The sequence below is a fragment of the Phyllopteryx taeniolatus genome, chromosome 11 (assembly GCF_024500385.1).
Source record: "Phyllopteryx taeniolatus isolate TA_2022b chromosome 11, UOR_Ptae_1.2, whole genome shotgun sequence".
Lineage (NCBI taxonomy): Eukaryota > Metazoa > Chordata > Actinopteri > Syngnathiformes > Syngnathidae > Phyllopteryx > Phyllopteryx taeniolatus.
The window spans coordinates 12345736-12359671 of NC_084512.1; the positions used below are offsets into that span (position 1 = coordinate 12345736).

Genomic DNA, 13936 nt, shown 5'->3' on the forward strand with positions numbered 1-13936 from the left:
AATAAACATCAACTAATCATTGTTCAATTAATAGCTCTCTGAACCTGTCAACCAAAAATGAGCCTTACAAATACAGTCCGATTGTTTATATAAATATTACTCAAATACTCAATTGAAAGTGATTTTTAGCAATGCATCGACCTATCTGGCACATTAATTACACAGTTCAAGTATACACTATATTACAGTGGAACACTCAAGAACCTAGCCATTCTGACTGTGTAAACTGTATGCAGTAAGCATGTCAGCGGGAAAGATTAGTGGAATGGGCAATTAGTTTATGTACATGTTTATGTACATATACACTAGTAAGTTTAATCTTAAAATGTGGACTTAAAAAACATGGAGAAACAGCTCGGGCTGTGTAAAGGAGGCAGGCGGCAGACATAAGGTGGCGGCAGCACTCACAAGTGTGAAGGGTCATGAGGAAAGAGCAGGTTTGACTACTGGAGGCGGAGCTATGGATGAGCCACGGCCCCGCCTCTTCCCAGGTGTGTCATGTTTAGCTCAGAGCTCCATTGGAACCCACTTCACCATTAAATCCTTTCATCACAATGGATGATACGTTTATTTTATCCTCTACGTTAGGCATGTACATCACTAAAGCCTTTGAGTTTTGTTTTGTTTTGTTTTTGGCTGGGGTCAAGGACTTTGCTTGTTTGGTTTAGTCCATGCAGGTGAGCAGCCTGGAGTCAACTGCGGTGGATGTGGCTCATCACGCCTGTATATGGAGAACGAACCAATTTTAGCAGTGGCTGAGAAGCATGCAGTGACCTTAATTGGTAAACCACAGTTATGTCAGAGGGATTTAGGCCTGAGCTCCTCAAAGACGGACACATACGTATACGTCCTCTTGGAATTCCCCATGTTGGTCAGCAACTGCCACACGGTCGTACTTTGAAGGGAGCAGTACAAATGGTTACTTTAGTTATACTTCTTCAATCAAATTTCCAATTTAATTTCCCTCACAGGATGAATCAGAATCCAGAGGTGGCAAAAGTAGGCCTACTCACACTTGTCTATTTAATTAAGTAGAAGTACAGATACTCTGGTAAAAGTAGTACTGATTCAATTCCAGTAAAAACGTACACACACTGAAAAGTACAAAACTATAGTTGTGTAAATTTGGGTCTATGATTTGTTTAAAGACCCTGTCAAGGGATTTTGGTGATTTTTTTCTAAATACATTAAATATGTTTGAAGCTGGAAACGTGCAAATACTGAGAACATTTTAGTGCTGAATTGTTGAAATCTGGGGTTAAACTCTCTTTCACCATTTCATTTGTCCGGATTTTTGGGGGGCAAGCCTAAAAACAAGCCCGACTCTGCACATGGGCTTTCTGGCATGAGTCGGCGCTCCCCAACTATAAGAAACTTACGCCTTCTCACCTCACTGGTTTTACTACGCAATTGTGAGTTATTCTCTTTCTATTACATTTTCTGCTGCTGCTCTGCGGCGTCCGGAACCCTGTTAGCATGCGAGCTAGCTGGCGGTTAGCACGCGAGCTAGCTGGCGGTTAGCACGCGAGCTAGCTGGCGGTTAGCACGCGAGCTAGCTGGCGGCTAGCACCTCTTGTCGCAGCACGGAAAAGCCCTGCGATGACTCGATGGGATATACCTGAATTCAGGTTGAGGAATGACATTTCAATAGCATTGAAACGGCATCTTGTGTCTTAGACTGTGCTCAAATACAATCAAATATTTTCCAGGAGATTCTATAAATATACAGCAACTGTAAAGCAGATTTGGACATGGCACAAATAATTCAATGCAAAAACAAAAATGTGTCATGTCACAGGCCAGTAAGTGTACATATTAAACATTTGTGAAATTGGTGCTTTGCTGGCCAAGTTTATGTAACAATGGATGCACTCCATCATATGAATAGATTTTTTCCCCAAAATATTTTAAGGTAACCAAAATACAGTATTAGACACATTAATAACTTTCAGTATGATGCAGTGCTGTTTAGTTTTTTAGTTGACCCCCTTCCCCATTGAACCCCCCAACATTTTACACTATGTGCCCCCCCCTTATGTGTGAATGGAAAGGAATTTACAGCACCATAATTCAGGTAAGTTTCTTTAGCATTAGTTGAAACAAATGAATCATGAAACAACTGTGTTTGGAATTGAATTAACATAACTTCATATCATGAGATGTTTGTTGGTTCCCCTCATTCGCTGATTTCTGTATTCAGTCTCCAGGGGGCGACCAAAGATTGTGCAGCGGTGATGATTGCCACAGTTAACTGAGTCTTAATCGTGAAGGTTTCAAAAAAAAAGAAGCTTTATTGAATAAACAGAATCATATTTGTGGTAGAATAGTATTTTGTAGAATAATAAATCATGTTCTCTCTAATCCAATAATTAATTTTCACATCATATCCAAAGGACAATGCATGCAAGTCAAAGCATATATTCATTTAAAGGGAATGTTTGAAGTTTAAAAAATAAAAAAACAACACCTGAAAACTTATTTTGCCGCACGGTGGACGACTGGTTAGCACATCTGCCTCACAGTTCTGAGTTCCCTGCCTGTGTGGGGTTCACATGTTCTCCCCGTGCCTGCGTAGGTTTTCTCCGGGTACTCCGGTTTCCTCCCAAATTCCAAAAACATGCGTGGTATGTTGATTGAAGACTCTAAATTGCCTGTAGGTGTGAATGTGCGTGCGAATGGTTGTTTTTATGTGCCCTGTGATTGGCTGGTGACCGGTTCAGGGTGTACCCTGCCTCCTGCCCGAAGATAGCTGGGATAGACTCCAGCACGCCCACCACCCTAGTGAGGATAAGCGGTACAGAAAATGGATGGATGAAAACGTATTTGTTCAAACTTTGTCATATTTGTTAAAACTGTCAGTACAAACCTATGAGTGGTATATTAGTAAAATTATCTGTTAAAAAAATTTGCCCTCTGGTGCCATCTGGTACCTCTAATTAGATTTTGAAGAAACCACCATGCCTGAGGAAAAACAACCAATAAGAGACAGCAGGTGTGACCGACGAGGTGTCAATCATTTGCCAAGCACTTTCTGATACACTCCGGTCACCAGCACACACCTGCAAAAATAAAACTTCAAACATAACATATACTGTTATAATCACACTTTGTTGCTAATAGGTCATGCTACCAATGTAGCAACCGTGGCTAATGTCTGCTTGTTTATGGTGCAAATGCTAGTTTAGTATTGCCAGTGCTGCTATTCTGTCTATTTATGTCTCCAAAGTGTTCTGTAAATTGACTGTCTGTTGTACTAGAGCGGCTCCAACTACCGGAGACAAATTCCTTGTGTGTTTTGGACATACTTGGCAAATAAAGATGATTCTGATTCTGATTCTGATTCTGTTGAAGATGGACATCATTCCCTGTGACCATTTATCACAACTGTGCACTTTCATCATTGCATCCCATTATGAATAGCCAAGTTTGAGAATCACGCTCATGCACGTAAGTGAGCTGTATGGGTTTGCTCAGAGACTTGAGGGGTGAGGGCAGATATTAGTGAAGTGAGGCTACATTCAAATCTTGCCAGTGTTTTTTTTTTAAACTGCAAACTTCCCTTTAAGTGTTGGTTCTTTTATTTATTTTTTTTCCATTGTTTTAAAACAGCCTGAGCCCCTTCTCTACAGCATGGACAGTTTCAGCCACTGGGAAGAAAAACACAAGCAGAAAAAAAATCATGTTAGTCTCAAAATACAATATTTAATATTTTCACTCCACCATTCCTGAAAGCCTCTCACCTCCATGTAATTCAACTCTATCACACCAGAACCATTGTCCAGGGTCTTGAATGCATCTGTTGGGAAGGAAAGTTGTGAGAACAGTACAACGCAATTAAAAAAAAAATATATATATATATATATATATTTTTTTTTTAAATATATATATATATATATATATATATTTTTAAATATATATATATATAAGACTGCACACCAGTACATGGTAATATTTTGACAAAAAGGTTGAGTGGAGAGACTTACTGAAAAGTGACTCTAAACGGATTAGGCAGCACACAAAGTTGTCAAAGTCAATGGTGTAGCTTGGTTCTCTGTAGCGCGCCACAATGATCTGGTGCAGCGGGTTGTTGAGTGAGAAACCTGCAAAAGCGCAATGTCAAATGTCAAATAAAAGCAAAATGAAAAGAACAACTTCACCTCCCACAAAGTACACACACGCCTCACAAAGTACACACACGCCTAGGTCTATGTCAAGCATTATACAATGGATATTTACTAGTACTGTATGTAGCATCCTATATTATTTAAGTAATGTATGTAGCATCATATATTATTTCAAATGGACTCACCAGCGACTTCTACTGCTGACCGCATCTCAGAAGAACTCATGCAGCCACTATTGTCTGCATCTTTTTCTCTGTAAATGTCCTAATGGTAGAACCCAACAGTTTGTAATCTGCAACCAACATTCTTACTAACTATGTAAGATACACTCACCAGCCACAACATTAGACAGCAACATTGAATTAGATCCAATACAAGATCAAAGACATCTCCTACTTTTAAACTGACACTGCAAGAGAGGTTTTAACATTTTAATTGTGTGGTTGTAGTTGTCAGTTTTCTAATTTCCCATGAACACCTCTCATTATGATGCAGTGTACTGTAGTTGAACACCATAGTCCAAATCGAGGATTATTGTTTTGTAAAGGCAGAATTTAGAAAAGAGGTATATATAATGCTGTGACCAGTGAATGAAGATTACACGGGGGTGGGGGTTTACCAAAAACATTTCAATCTTGGTCCACAGAATCTTAAACTCCACCAGGCCTAGCTTGCCACTTCCATCTTTCTTTGAAGAGATTGTTAAAGTTAATTGATCCATAGAGAGTGACTTGTACAGAGTCAGATTGAAAACTAATGAGGTGTTAAAAACATAGAGACAAAAGCCCCAATTCCATCAAGCGGAACAGTTCTATACAGTTTTGGCGTCCCAATTTCAGCACCCTTTTGTCTAGATACTAATCGGGTAAAAAGTGCCATTAAAAAATACTGCTCTGTGCAATAGATAGATACATTTACACTGCTGCTGGTGTGCGATCGTGTCAGCACACAGTACTGGTCAATGCCGTGTTTGTCTTAAACACTGACGTGCTACAATGAAGTCACGCTATTTATGTAGCCTTTGCTGGGACTTCTGTCGCAATCCCACCAATGCGATGGAAAAACAAGCAATATTGGGCTTTATTAATTCAACATGACTAAATACAAAGGATACGTCAAGCAGATTGACCATGTTGCGGCACGTGGTCAGGCTGAACCCGTCGGTTTTGATGTCACTTCCTGCAAATGGAATAGGTTGAAGTTTTTGGTGGATCAGATGGAGGTCACTGTGCATATTGAACCAGCTTGAATTTTTTTTTCTCTCTTACGCTTTCCCACCACTTTGTTGAGGATTCTCTGCAGCTCAAATGCAGAAATCTCCACATCCTAAGAGTCGGATTAAAATGTTTACAAATTTTTAAGTCGATAGTTACCATAATTTATCCAGTGAGGGAAAATCAATGTTCCTACTTTAAGATGAAACATTAAAGCACTGATGACTCACATGTCCGGCAAGTTGTCCAAACAATGACTTGAATCTGTCATCAATATCGCTTTCATCGATGTCCATCTAATGATTAGTAAAAATTGACAGTAAACTTTTCAACTTTTTTTTGTCTGCATTTTTACCACAGTTGCATGGAAGCGAAATGATTTTACCTGTTCAACATGGCAGTCAATTGAATCATCAATCTCTCTAAAGGCAGGCAATGATCATTGCTTTAGTTTTCCTGTGATTATTCATTTAGTGCCATTTTGCCTCATTTTGTTCTGTTCTGTACTTACTGAAATTCCGCCGGTTTCTCAGAGAACACCCGTATATAAAAGTCTCCATTCTTGTTGGGTTCAAAGGTGGAGGCAATAATGAGGTACTCCCCAGGGGGCAGATGGTGACGGCTGGACACCTCTCGGAGATTGATGAAGGTTTCAGAGCGTGCAGCTGAGCGGTTACTCAAGAAGAAATTTTTCTTCAGGTGCACTTGCCTGGTGCCATAGTACTGGAAAGTGACACACGTAGAAAGATCACATGATGATAGATCTGTCCGGTTTGGCATGAAAATGTAACACTGATACAGCATTTTCTACAAATATACTATAAGTGTTTCCAAGAAACAAAGGAGCTCCTCTTTTTTTTTTTTTTAGCTTACTGCCATACTACCCTGAAAACGTCTCGTCTGGTCTTGGAAGCTAAGCAGGCTCAGCCCTGGTTAGTACGTTGATGGGAGACAGATGCTGTAAGCTCTTTCAGGGTGGCACAGTTGGATGACTGGTTATCACATCTGCCTCACAGTTCTGAGGACCCGGGTTAAAATCCGGCTTCGCCAATGTGGAGCTTGCATGTTCTCCCTGTGCCTGAGTGGGTTTTCTCCGGGTACTCCCGTTTTCTTCCCACATCCCAAAGACATGCATGCTAGGTTAATTGGAGACTCTAAATGGTCCGTAAGCGTGAATGTGAGTGCAAATGGATGTTTGTTCATATGTGCCCTGCGATTGGCTGGTGACCAGTTCAGGGTGTACCCCGCCTCTCGCCCAGAGTTAGCTGGGATAGGCTCCAGCACGCCTGTGACCCTCGTGAGGATAAGCGGTATGGAAAATGGATGGATCTGTTTTTTTTTTTTTTTTTGCTCGTACCTCCTCAGGCAGCTGGAAAAAAGACAAAAACCAATCCACTATAAGAAAAGGGGGGTAATGACTTGTAGTGTCTTGTTTATTTTGACTTATAGTATTGCTCACCTCATAGACAAGGAAGCCAATAGTCTCCATGTCCTCCCCCATCTTTCTTCTGCGACGCTTGTTCTTCTGCATCAATCCCACAATGAATGTGCAGCCATCCTCTCCATTATAGGGTTCATCATCCACTTTGTCCAGTTTTATGACAAATTGAGGATTTGTCCAGAAGGTATCTAAGCAAAGGTACAACTACAGTATTTTAGCTGTCCCAAAGAACTCTACATTCACTTCATTGTTTGTGTAATAAAACAAGGAGAAAGAACAAAGTAGAAGTTATTGTCAAGTACTTGGATAGTTTCTGCAGCCACCGGCAGAAACACCAATTCTCCACGTTTCTTCAAACTCTGTCTCCGCCCACTTCCTGTATTCCGATGTGAGGGCATCAGGTGTGAGGTTGCAGATCTCCAGATGGGAATACTCTTGCAGGAAGTCAGAAAATGACATCCTGTTGGAAAAGCAGTGAGAAGACGAGCACAAAAAAGGAGATACAAAGTCATATAATTAATCTTAATGAACAAAACAGTATGTGCAAATTATGTGCATCCACACAAGCTATTGAAATTCAATAATACTAGTAGTAAATTTCTGAAAGCAATGGAGTTGCACCTTGTGCCTTGCTTTTCTGTTTAAAAGTCCCCATCTTACATCCTGGCCATAGCCAGCTATGAGGTGTCCGAAGCTAAGGCTGTGGCTATTTAATTTCCTCTAAGACTGACGTTTGTGTATGTACTAAATGGACGAAGTGATGTGTGACACTGTTTCTTACATGTGCCAAGGCCACCTCAGGCTATACCTGTGCATTTCCCATTTCAATTACTGTACTGTGAGTGAGAGTGATTGATTACCAGAACTCCCCATCTTCACTGCGGTTGGTCAGCCTCTGGCGGTCATCATCACTCACATATCTCCACTCAGAGGAACTAGAAGAATTACATTGAACTCATTTTTTGGGGAAAATCAGTTCTTTTCATTTGACTGTAACAATATGCTGAATCTCTACATCCATTCAAAGTATAGAGTCAAGATTGCCATTAAACACGGTAAACACAACAGCCAACTCTCATGCACAGGCACTAATTAGTTAACTGGTGAGAAGTAGAGGTTCTTACCTGGATACAGTTGCCAAATATTTTAGTTTTTTTTATGTATAGCTTTTTGTTTATTTCATTTAACCTTTATTTATCTTTTGAGGGTAATTGAGAACAGATTCTTATTTGCAGTGCTGACCTGGACAACACAGCAAAACATGTTCTCGCAAGGTTTTTCCTTGCTACATATTAGTTATCTCAGAAAGAAAACGTATATTAAATATTTACCAGAATTTAAGTTTAAATATGTATGATATTCTGTAGATTCTGTTTGACAAGTTAAAGAAGCCGCTCTTTACTACTCACTTGTCACTCCAAGCTCCATTCCACTCCACCTGACCCCATGGATTTCTGATTCTGATCAGCTCTTCAGTGCCTCCTCTGTAAGTCACCTGACACACAAGATGTACTTTACTCAATTTTAATAACACCATTTAACATTTATCAGGTTTGTTTGCTATCTGATCAACTGTAGTTGTTTCTCAAGCATAAGCAATCCTACTAGCCTGACTCTTTACCTGCTCAGCTCCTGTGACAGAGTAGGCGTGGCCCTTCACCAGCTTGCGGTGTGTCACGGCTTCGGAGTCAGCTGCACTGGTGATCTGAGATGGAGAGAGATGCAAGCAAAAATAGGAACAGATAGTGACCGATGTAAATACAAGTGGAGCAAGAAGCTCAAACTGACATCAATTGAGCATCCCAGAAGGGAGCCTCTGTCCAGGGCCTTCCTTATGATATTGAAGAGGTGAGGATCGTGGTTGGAAAGTTCATGTCTCTCAGCAATGCCTCCAGTGAAGTCCTCGAAACCTTCAGTGGTACTTCCTCCAGCAAGAGCCTCGTAGCATCCATTTAACCTGTAGCGGGGAAATTAGAAACAAACAGTGTAAAGGAATACAATGACAGACCCAGACACAAGTAATGCAAAATGTATCTTTGATACTTGGCGTAGGCCTTCTCCAGCAGGGCACTCCAAAACTCAGATCCTTCTTCTGAGTGGACAAACAGCAGTTCTCCATCTCTAGTGGGCAAGCGGTCATCAACCACCACATCCACCCAGTCGCCAAACTGCCAGAACTGAAAATGCAAGAGGATGTTGTGTAGCTGCTTGCTTGTTAGGAATATATTCTGGACTGGTTCTTTTAATTCCCTTTGGCGGCGGTATGTTCTGGTCTAGTTCAGTTCATACCCTTAGGTTAGTCCAGTTATTACACCAGTGTTATGGTATATTCCGTCCTAATACAGTGTATCTCCGTAGTCAGGGAAGATTTTAGCCTAGGGTGAGGATATAGTATACAGTATACAATACTGGGTTAATCAAATTAGGTGAAATTGGGACATATTTCGGGCTACTGTAGTTTATGGGTATATTTTGGGCGAGCCTAATTTATACTGTGGCAGTTGGGTATATTCTAAACTTCACACCGATTTTATCGGCCTGATCGGTATCGACCGATAATTAGCATTTTAAGGTGATTGGCTGATCGGGTTTAATGTCATAATGTCACACACACACACACACACACACACACACACACACACACACACACACACACACAGAGGCAGAGAGGGTAAAACACACTGAGAAGGAAACGAGTGATACCAGTAGGAAAACAAAACAATTCCATTTTATTGATGATACAAATTCCGGGGAATTTTTTTTTAATGAAGGTACCAGTGCTTCTAATGGAACTGTTGCTAACAGTCCCTTCTGAGAGAACAAAAACAAGGCAGAACATTTACAGAAAGACAGAAGAAACCGGATCAGCTCCTCAAAACTTGAGGCACTTGGTTTCTCAATGCCAACCTTAACTGTAGAGAAGTTATCTGGATGCAAATGTTTTTCTTTTGTTTGTACATAATTTTACTTATATTTTCTTGTTTTTTGTAGTAATTATGTTTTTCACTTTAAATTTGTTTGGTAGAATTTTTTTTTAAGTCTACAATAGTTTAATTGTAAATACGTTTGTTTTTGTATTTTATATATATATTTTTTTGTAGCGCTGTGTAAGAGCAGGGATCAGCAACAAGGTGCCCGCGGGCACCAAGGGACATGAGTAGCCAGGTCTGTTCTAAAAATAGCTCACCGATGATGGAACATTGTGATTTACTAAGTGTTAAAATGTATTTATTTATTCAAAATTAACATTAAATATGTTTATTAATGTAACACATATTCAATATTGTGTTTAAATATAAAATAGATTGTGTTCAGTGTAAAACAAGTTGTTTTTATTTAACCAACATTTTATTTTCCAAATTAATAGATTTTAGAGCTGGAATTTATTACCGTGATACCGTGGTATTTTTGCTCAAGGCTCAATATTGGGCATGTCACTGAAGTTGGAAATACAAGCTCATCCACCCTGAACAGACTCTTGAGACTTTGAACTGTTGTACAGCTTGTATACAAAATAGGGGTGGGACCTGATTAAAAATATTAATGAAATTAATTATAGGCTTTGTAATTCATTTATATCGATTAATCACATTTTAATCATATAATAATATTTGTTCTAAAAAGGAACATGGTTTAATTGAAATGGATTTTAGTGTTCGACTGACTCAAATAATTGACAGGATTATCGTTAACTCTGCAAAAATGCATTTAATTGCATTTCAATACAAAAGAGTTGAAAAACTAAGAGAAATATCCCGGGGGCACGGTGGCCGACTGGTTAGAGCGTCAGCCTCACAGTTCTGAGGACCCGGGTTCAATCCCCGTCCCCACCTGTGTGGAGTTTGCATGTTCTCCCCGTGCCTGCGTGGGTTTTCTCCGGGTACTCCGGTTTCCTCCCACATCCCAAAAAAATGCATGAATTGGAGACTCTAAATTGCCCGTAGGCATGACTGTGAGTGCGAATGGTTGTTTGTTCCTATGTGCCCTGCGATTGGCTGGCAACCAGTTCAGGGTGTACCCCGCCTCCTGCCCGATGACAGCTGGGATAGGCTCCAGCACGCCCGCGTGCCTAGTGAGGAGAAGCGGCTCAGAAAATGGATGGATGGATGGAGAAATATCCCTGGCCAAAAGTTAAAGGTCTCATATTTTGGGAATTTAAACCTCCACAGAGTGACTCTCTAACATGGACTAAGTATAAAAGTGTCAATTTCATTTAAAACAAAACACCTTGGTTTTGTCATATTAGTGTCCAGAAAAGGCCCCTGTGACAGCTGCTTCTGTTTGACCCAGTTTTGTATCCGCTTTGTCCATGTTTGGCTAACACTGTCCCCTTTCCTCTGATGGGTTGCCCCCGTGTAGAAGATCCACTTGTGAGAGCACACGTGTTGGTCATGTTGACACCGCTAGCTCACAAGCGGAGAGATAGGTGGAAATCTGCGCTAGATAAACTCGAGAAATTCAAATTACCTGATTTTAGGCCTCTCGGCAGAAAAACATCTGGAACTCAGAAATGCGTATACAATTTTAATTCATATTTCACGTTTACTGAGGCAACATAGAGCCAATATTACATCACAAATACTAGAAGTTGGTTTGGTAAAATATGGGACGTTTAAAGTGCCATTTTAGGATAGCTTTTTTAGAACAGTATTGCCGTTGGATCACTTTGTACGGTTGGAGTGCTTGGATGGTATGAAAACTCATTTTTGCACAATTTGCGCAAAACCACACTTATCAAGGCTTCCATCCATCCATCCATTTTCTGAGCCGCTTCTCCTCACTAGGGTCGCGGGCGTGCTGGAGCCTATCCCAGCTATCATCGGGCAGGAGGCGGGGTACACCGTGAACTGGTTGCCAGCCAATCGCAGGGCACATAGAAACAAACAACCATTCGTACTCACAGTCACACCTACGCGCAATTTTAGAGTCTCCAATTAATGCATGTTTTTGGGATGTGGGAGGAGACCGGAGTGCCCGGAGAAAACCCACGCGGACACGGGGAGAACATGCAAACTCCATACAGGCGGGGCCGGGGATTGAACCCGGGTCCTCAGAACTGTGAGGATGACGATCTAACCAGTCGCCCACCGTGCCGCCATCAAGGCTTCCATCGGCTAATTTTTTAAAAATGAAATTTGCCTCCCATCAGCCGTAGTAATGCTGTTTGTTCCAGTTCCTCCATTTAGGTAGCCGGGCTCTGACGTGTGCCTCAGTGTGTAGTTTGTGTACCAGGAAATCATACACTGACAAAGGTTCCGCGTTGTTTGGAACACAAAATGCGATTACTTCATACAAAGCTCTTTCATACACATTATTTGACTGCAAAGTATGTGTATACCTCAAAATGAAAGATTCCAGCGTAGTCCTCTTCAAAACTTTGGTCATGTGGTACAACGCGGGACAAAATCTGCTTGTTGAGTGTCAAGGAGGCAATAGCCGCCAGAAGCCAGCAGTCACCTGACCACAAAATTGATCATTTTAATATCAATTAGGCTCCACTGACAATGACATTCCATGTTCATACAGTACATGTGTCTTAGTTAAACCACAGTTTGTCTCGTCTTTCACCTGAAAGCGCTTCCCACTCAGCCCCACCCATGTTTTCCAGACAGGGTGGAGACAGAGAGATGCTTGGCAAATAGATAGCTCAACATATTTTGTACTGAGACAGCTAATGTCACTGCACACTGCACAGGCGTTTACTAGCTAAAGACATTGTAGTTTTCTGAGATCAATCCAAGCAGGATTATTGTTAATGTTACAGACAAAAGGGGGAAGAGAAACCCATGATTTACAAGCATGCAAAGTATTTCTAAAGGAATTTGGAATGATTGTGTGTACGTATGCTTGTCTCACCAAGTGCTCCCTGACAAATATCCGTCCTGGTAGCGTCTTTCAGAATAAATTGTGGATTGGAGACAATCTCCTAAAAAAAAGAAAATGTTTACTGTTAGCAAGTGTAGTAACAGCACAAGGTCATGTGGCATAAACCTATTCACCATTTTTAGTTTAAACCACCTACTGCTACCACATCATGTCGATTTTTGGCAGTAATATTGCAAGGTGCATACGTATAAAAGCAAATGTACTTGGTAACAAGCCAGAAAAAGCAGTGTTTTGACAATTATTGAGCTGTTCAAAACCAGTGACTATTAAATTGTCATTATATAAATGCTTCATGTAATGTTATATAAATGCCCTTAAAACACATTGAGTGTGAAGCCCAGGAATACAGAAAACATGCAAGAATTTGTTTGCATCAACACTGCTGTACCCACCGTTGGTCTCAACCACTTGATGCCTCGAACTTTATAGGAACCGGGTCCAAGGTCATTGAAGCCCAAAGATGCTGGAAGCGGCTCAAAGCTTTCATCCTCAAATAGGCGTCTTCTCTCAAGGCAGCTTCGCTTCAGAGACTCATAGTCCTGGTTTAAGTATGGCACTGCATTAGAGTTGGTTCCAATGCCTTGCAATTTGTCTCGGTTGTGCTGTAGCTTAGTTACAATCCCGGACATTTTCAGTGCCTTCTCAGGTGCCGGTATGCTCTGGTAAGTGACTGGATGTCTGAAGTGCGTGTCTACATAATAGTGGTTGGTAACTCAGATGAGGCCACGCCCTTGTTGATCACACCACAGCAACGTATCACCTGTTTAAATAGCATGTGTAAGAACATCGAGCGCATGGATGGAGTGGAAACGTGCAGGAACCGCCAGTCAGCAGCAATATGAAGTGGTAGCCCTCAATTTCCAAATTAAAAAATGGCATAGCTTTATAGCGTGTATGTGTGCGTGTGTGTGTGTGTGTGCGCATGGCGTGTCGTTTTGGTTTTCAAGTGACGGTTACCCTGGCAGACAAAATAATTTTTACTATGCGGCATTGAAGTGGTGGTGCCCAAAGGATAATAATAACACATCTTTTCCATATAGATGCACAATAACAAACGATAACATGAACTAGAAATTTGCTAATGAGTTGACTGTTCGAAATAACAAAGAAAAGGACACTTCTCATCACGTTTACCCTCATTCCGTTCAAGTGCTTGTACAGTATATGCGCATGAATATGTGTGTTCCTGGCTGCAGCTATGTGCGTACAGTACGACGTTGCCACTCCACGAGCAGAAAATGCGATCCGACCGCTCGTAGTTCCTAGTTTTT

General features: G+C 41.0%; 1 protein-coding gene across 1 annotated transcript; it reads right to left on the bottom strand.

Moving 5' to 3' along the window:
* Window positions 1–2265: 2265 nt before the first annotated feature.
* On the bottom strand, window positions 2266–13349 carry LOC133485741 (calpain-2 catalytic subunit-like). Its single transcript, XM_061789960.1, has 21 exons — window positions 13058–13349; window positions 12636–12705; window positions 12118–12236; window positions 8823–8956; window positions 8568–8736; window positions 8401–8484; window positions 8189–8274; window positions 7640–7714; window positions 7082–7239; window positions 6798–6967; window positions 6696–6707; window positions 5850–6061; window positions 5724–5760; window positions 5569–5634; window positions 5393–5450; window positions 5239–5303; window positions 4744–4812; window positions 4310–4388; window positions 3984–4100; window positions 3741–3796; window positions 2266–3647 (listed from the first exon to the last, which is right to left on the bottom strand). Exons 1-21 carry the CDS (start codon window positions 13292–13294, stop codon window positions 3624–3626), a joined length of 2097 nt encoding a protein of 698 aa, XP_061645944.1. The 5' UTR covers window positions 13295–13349; the 3' UTR covers window positions 2266–3623.
* Between the last annotated feature and the right edge of the window lie 587 nt (window positions 13350–13936).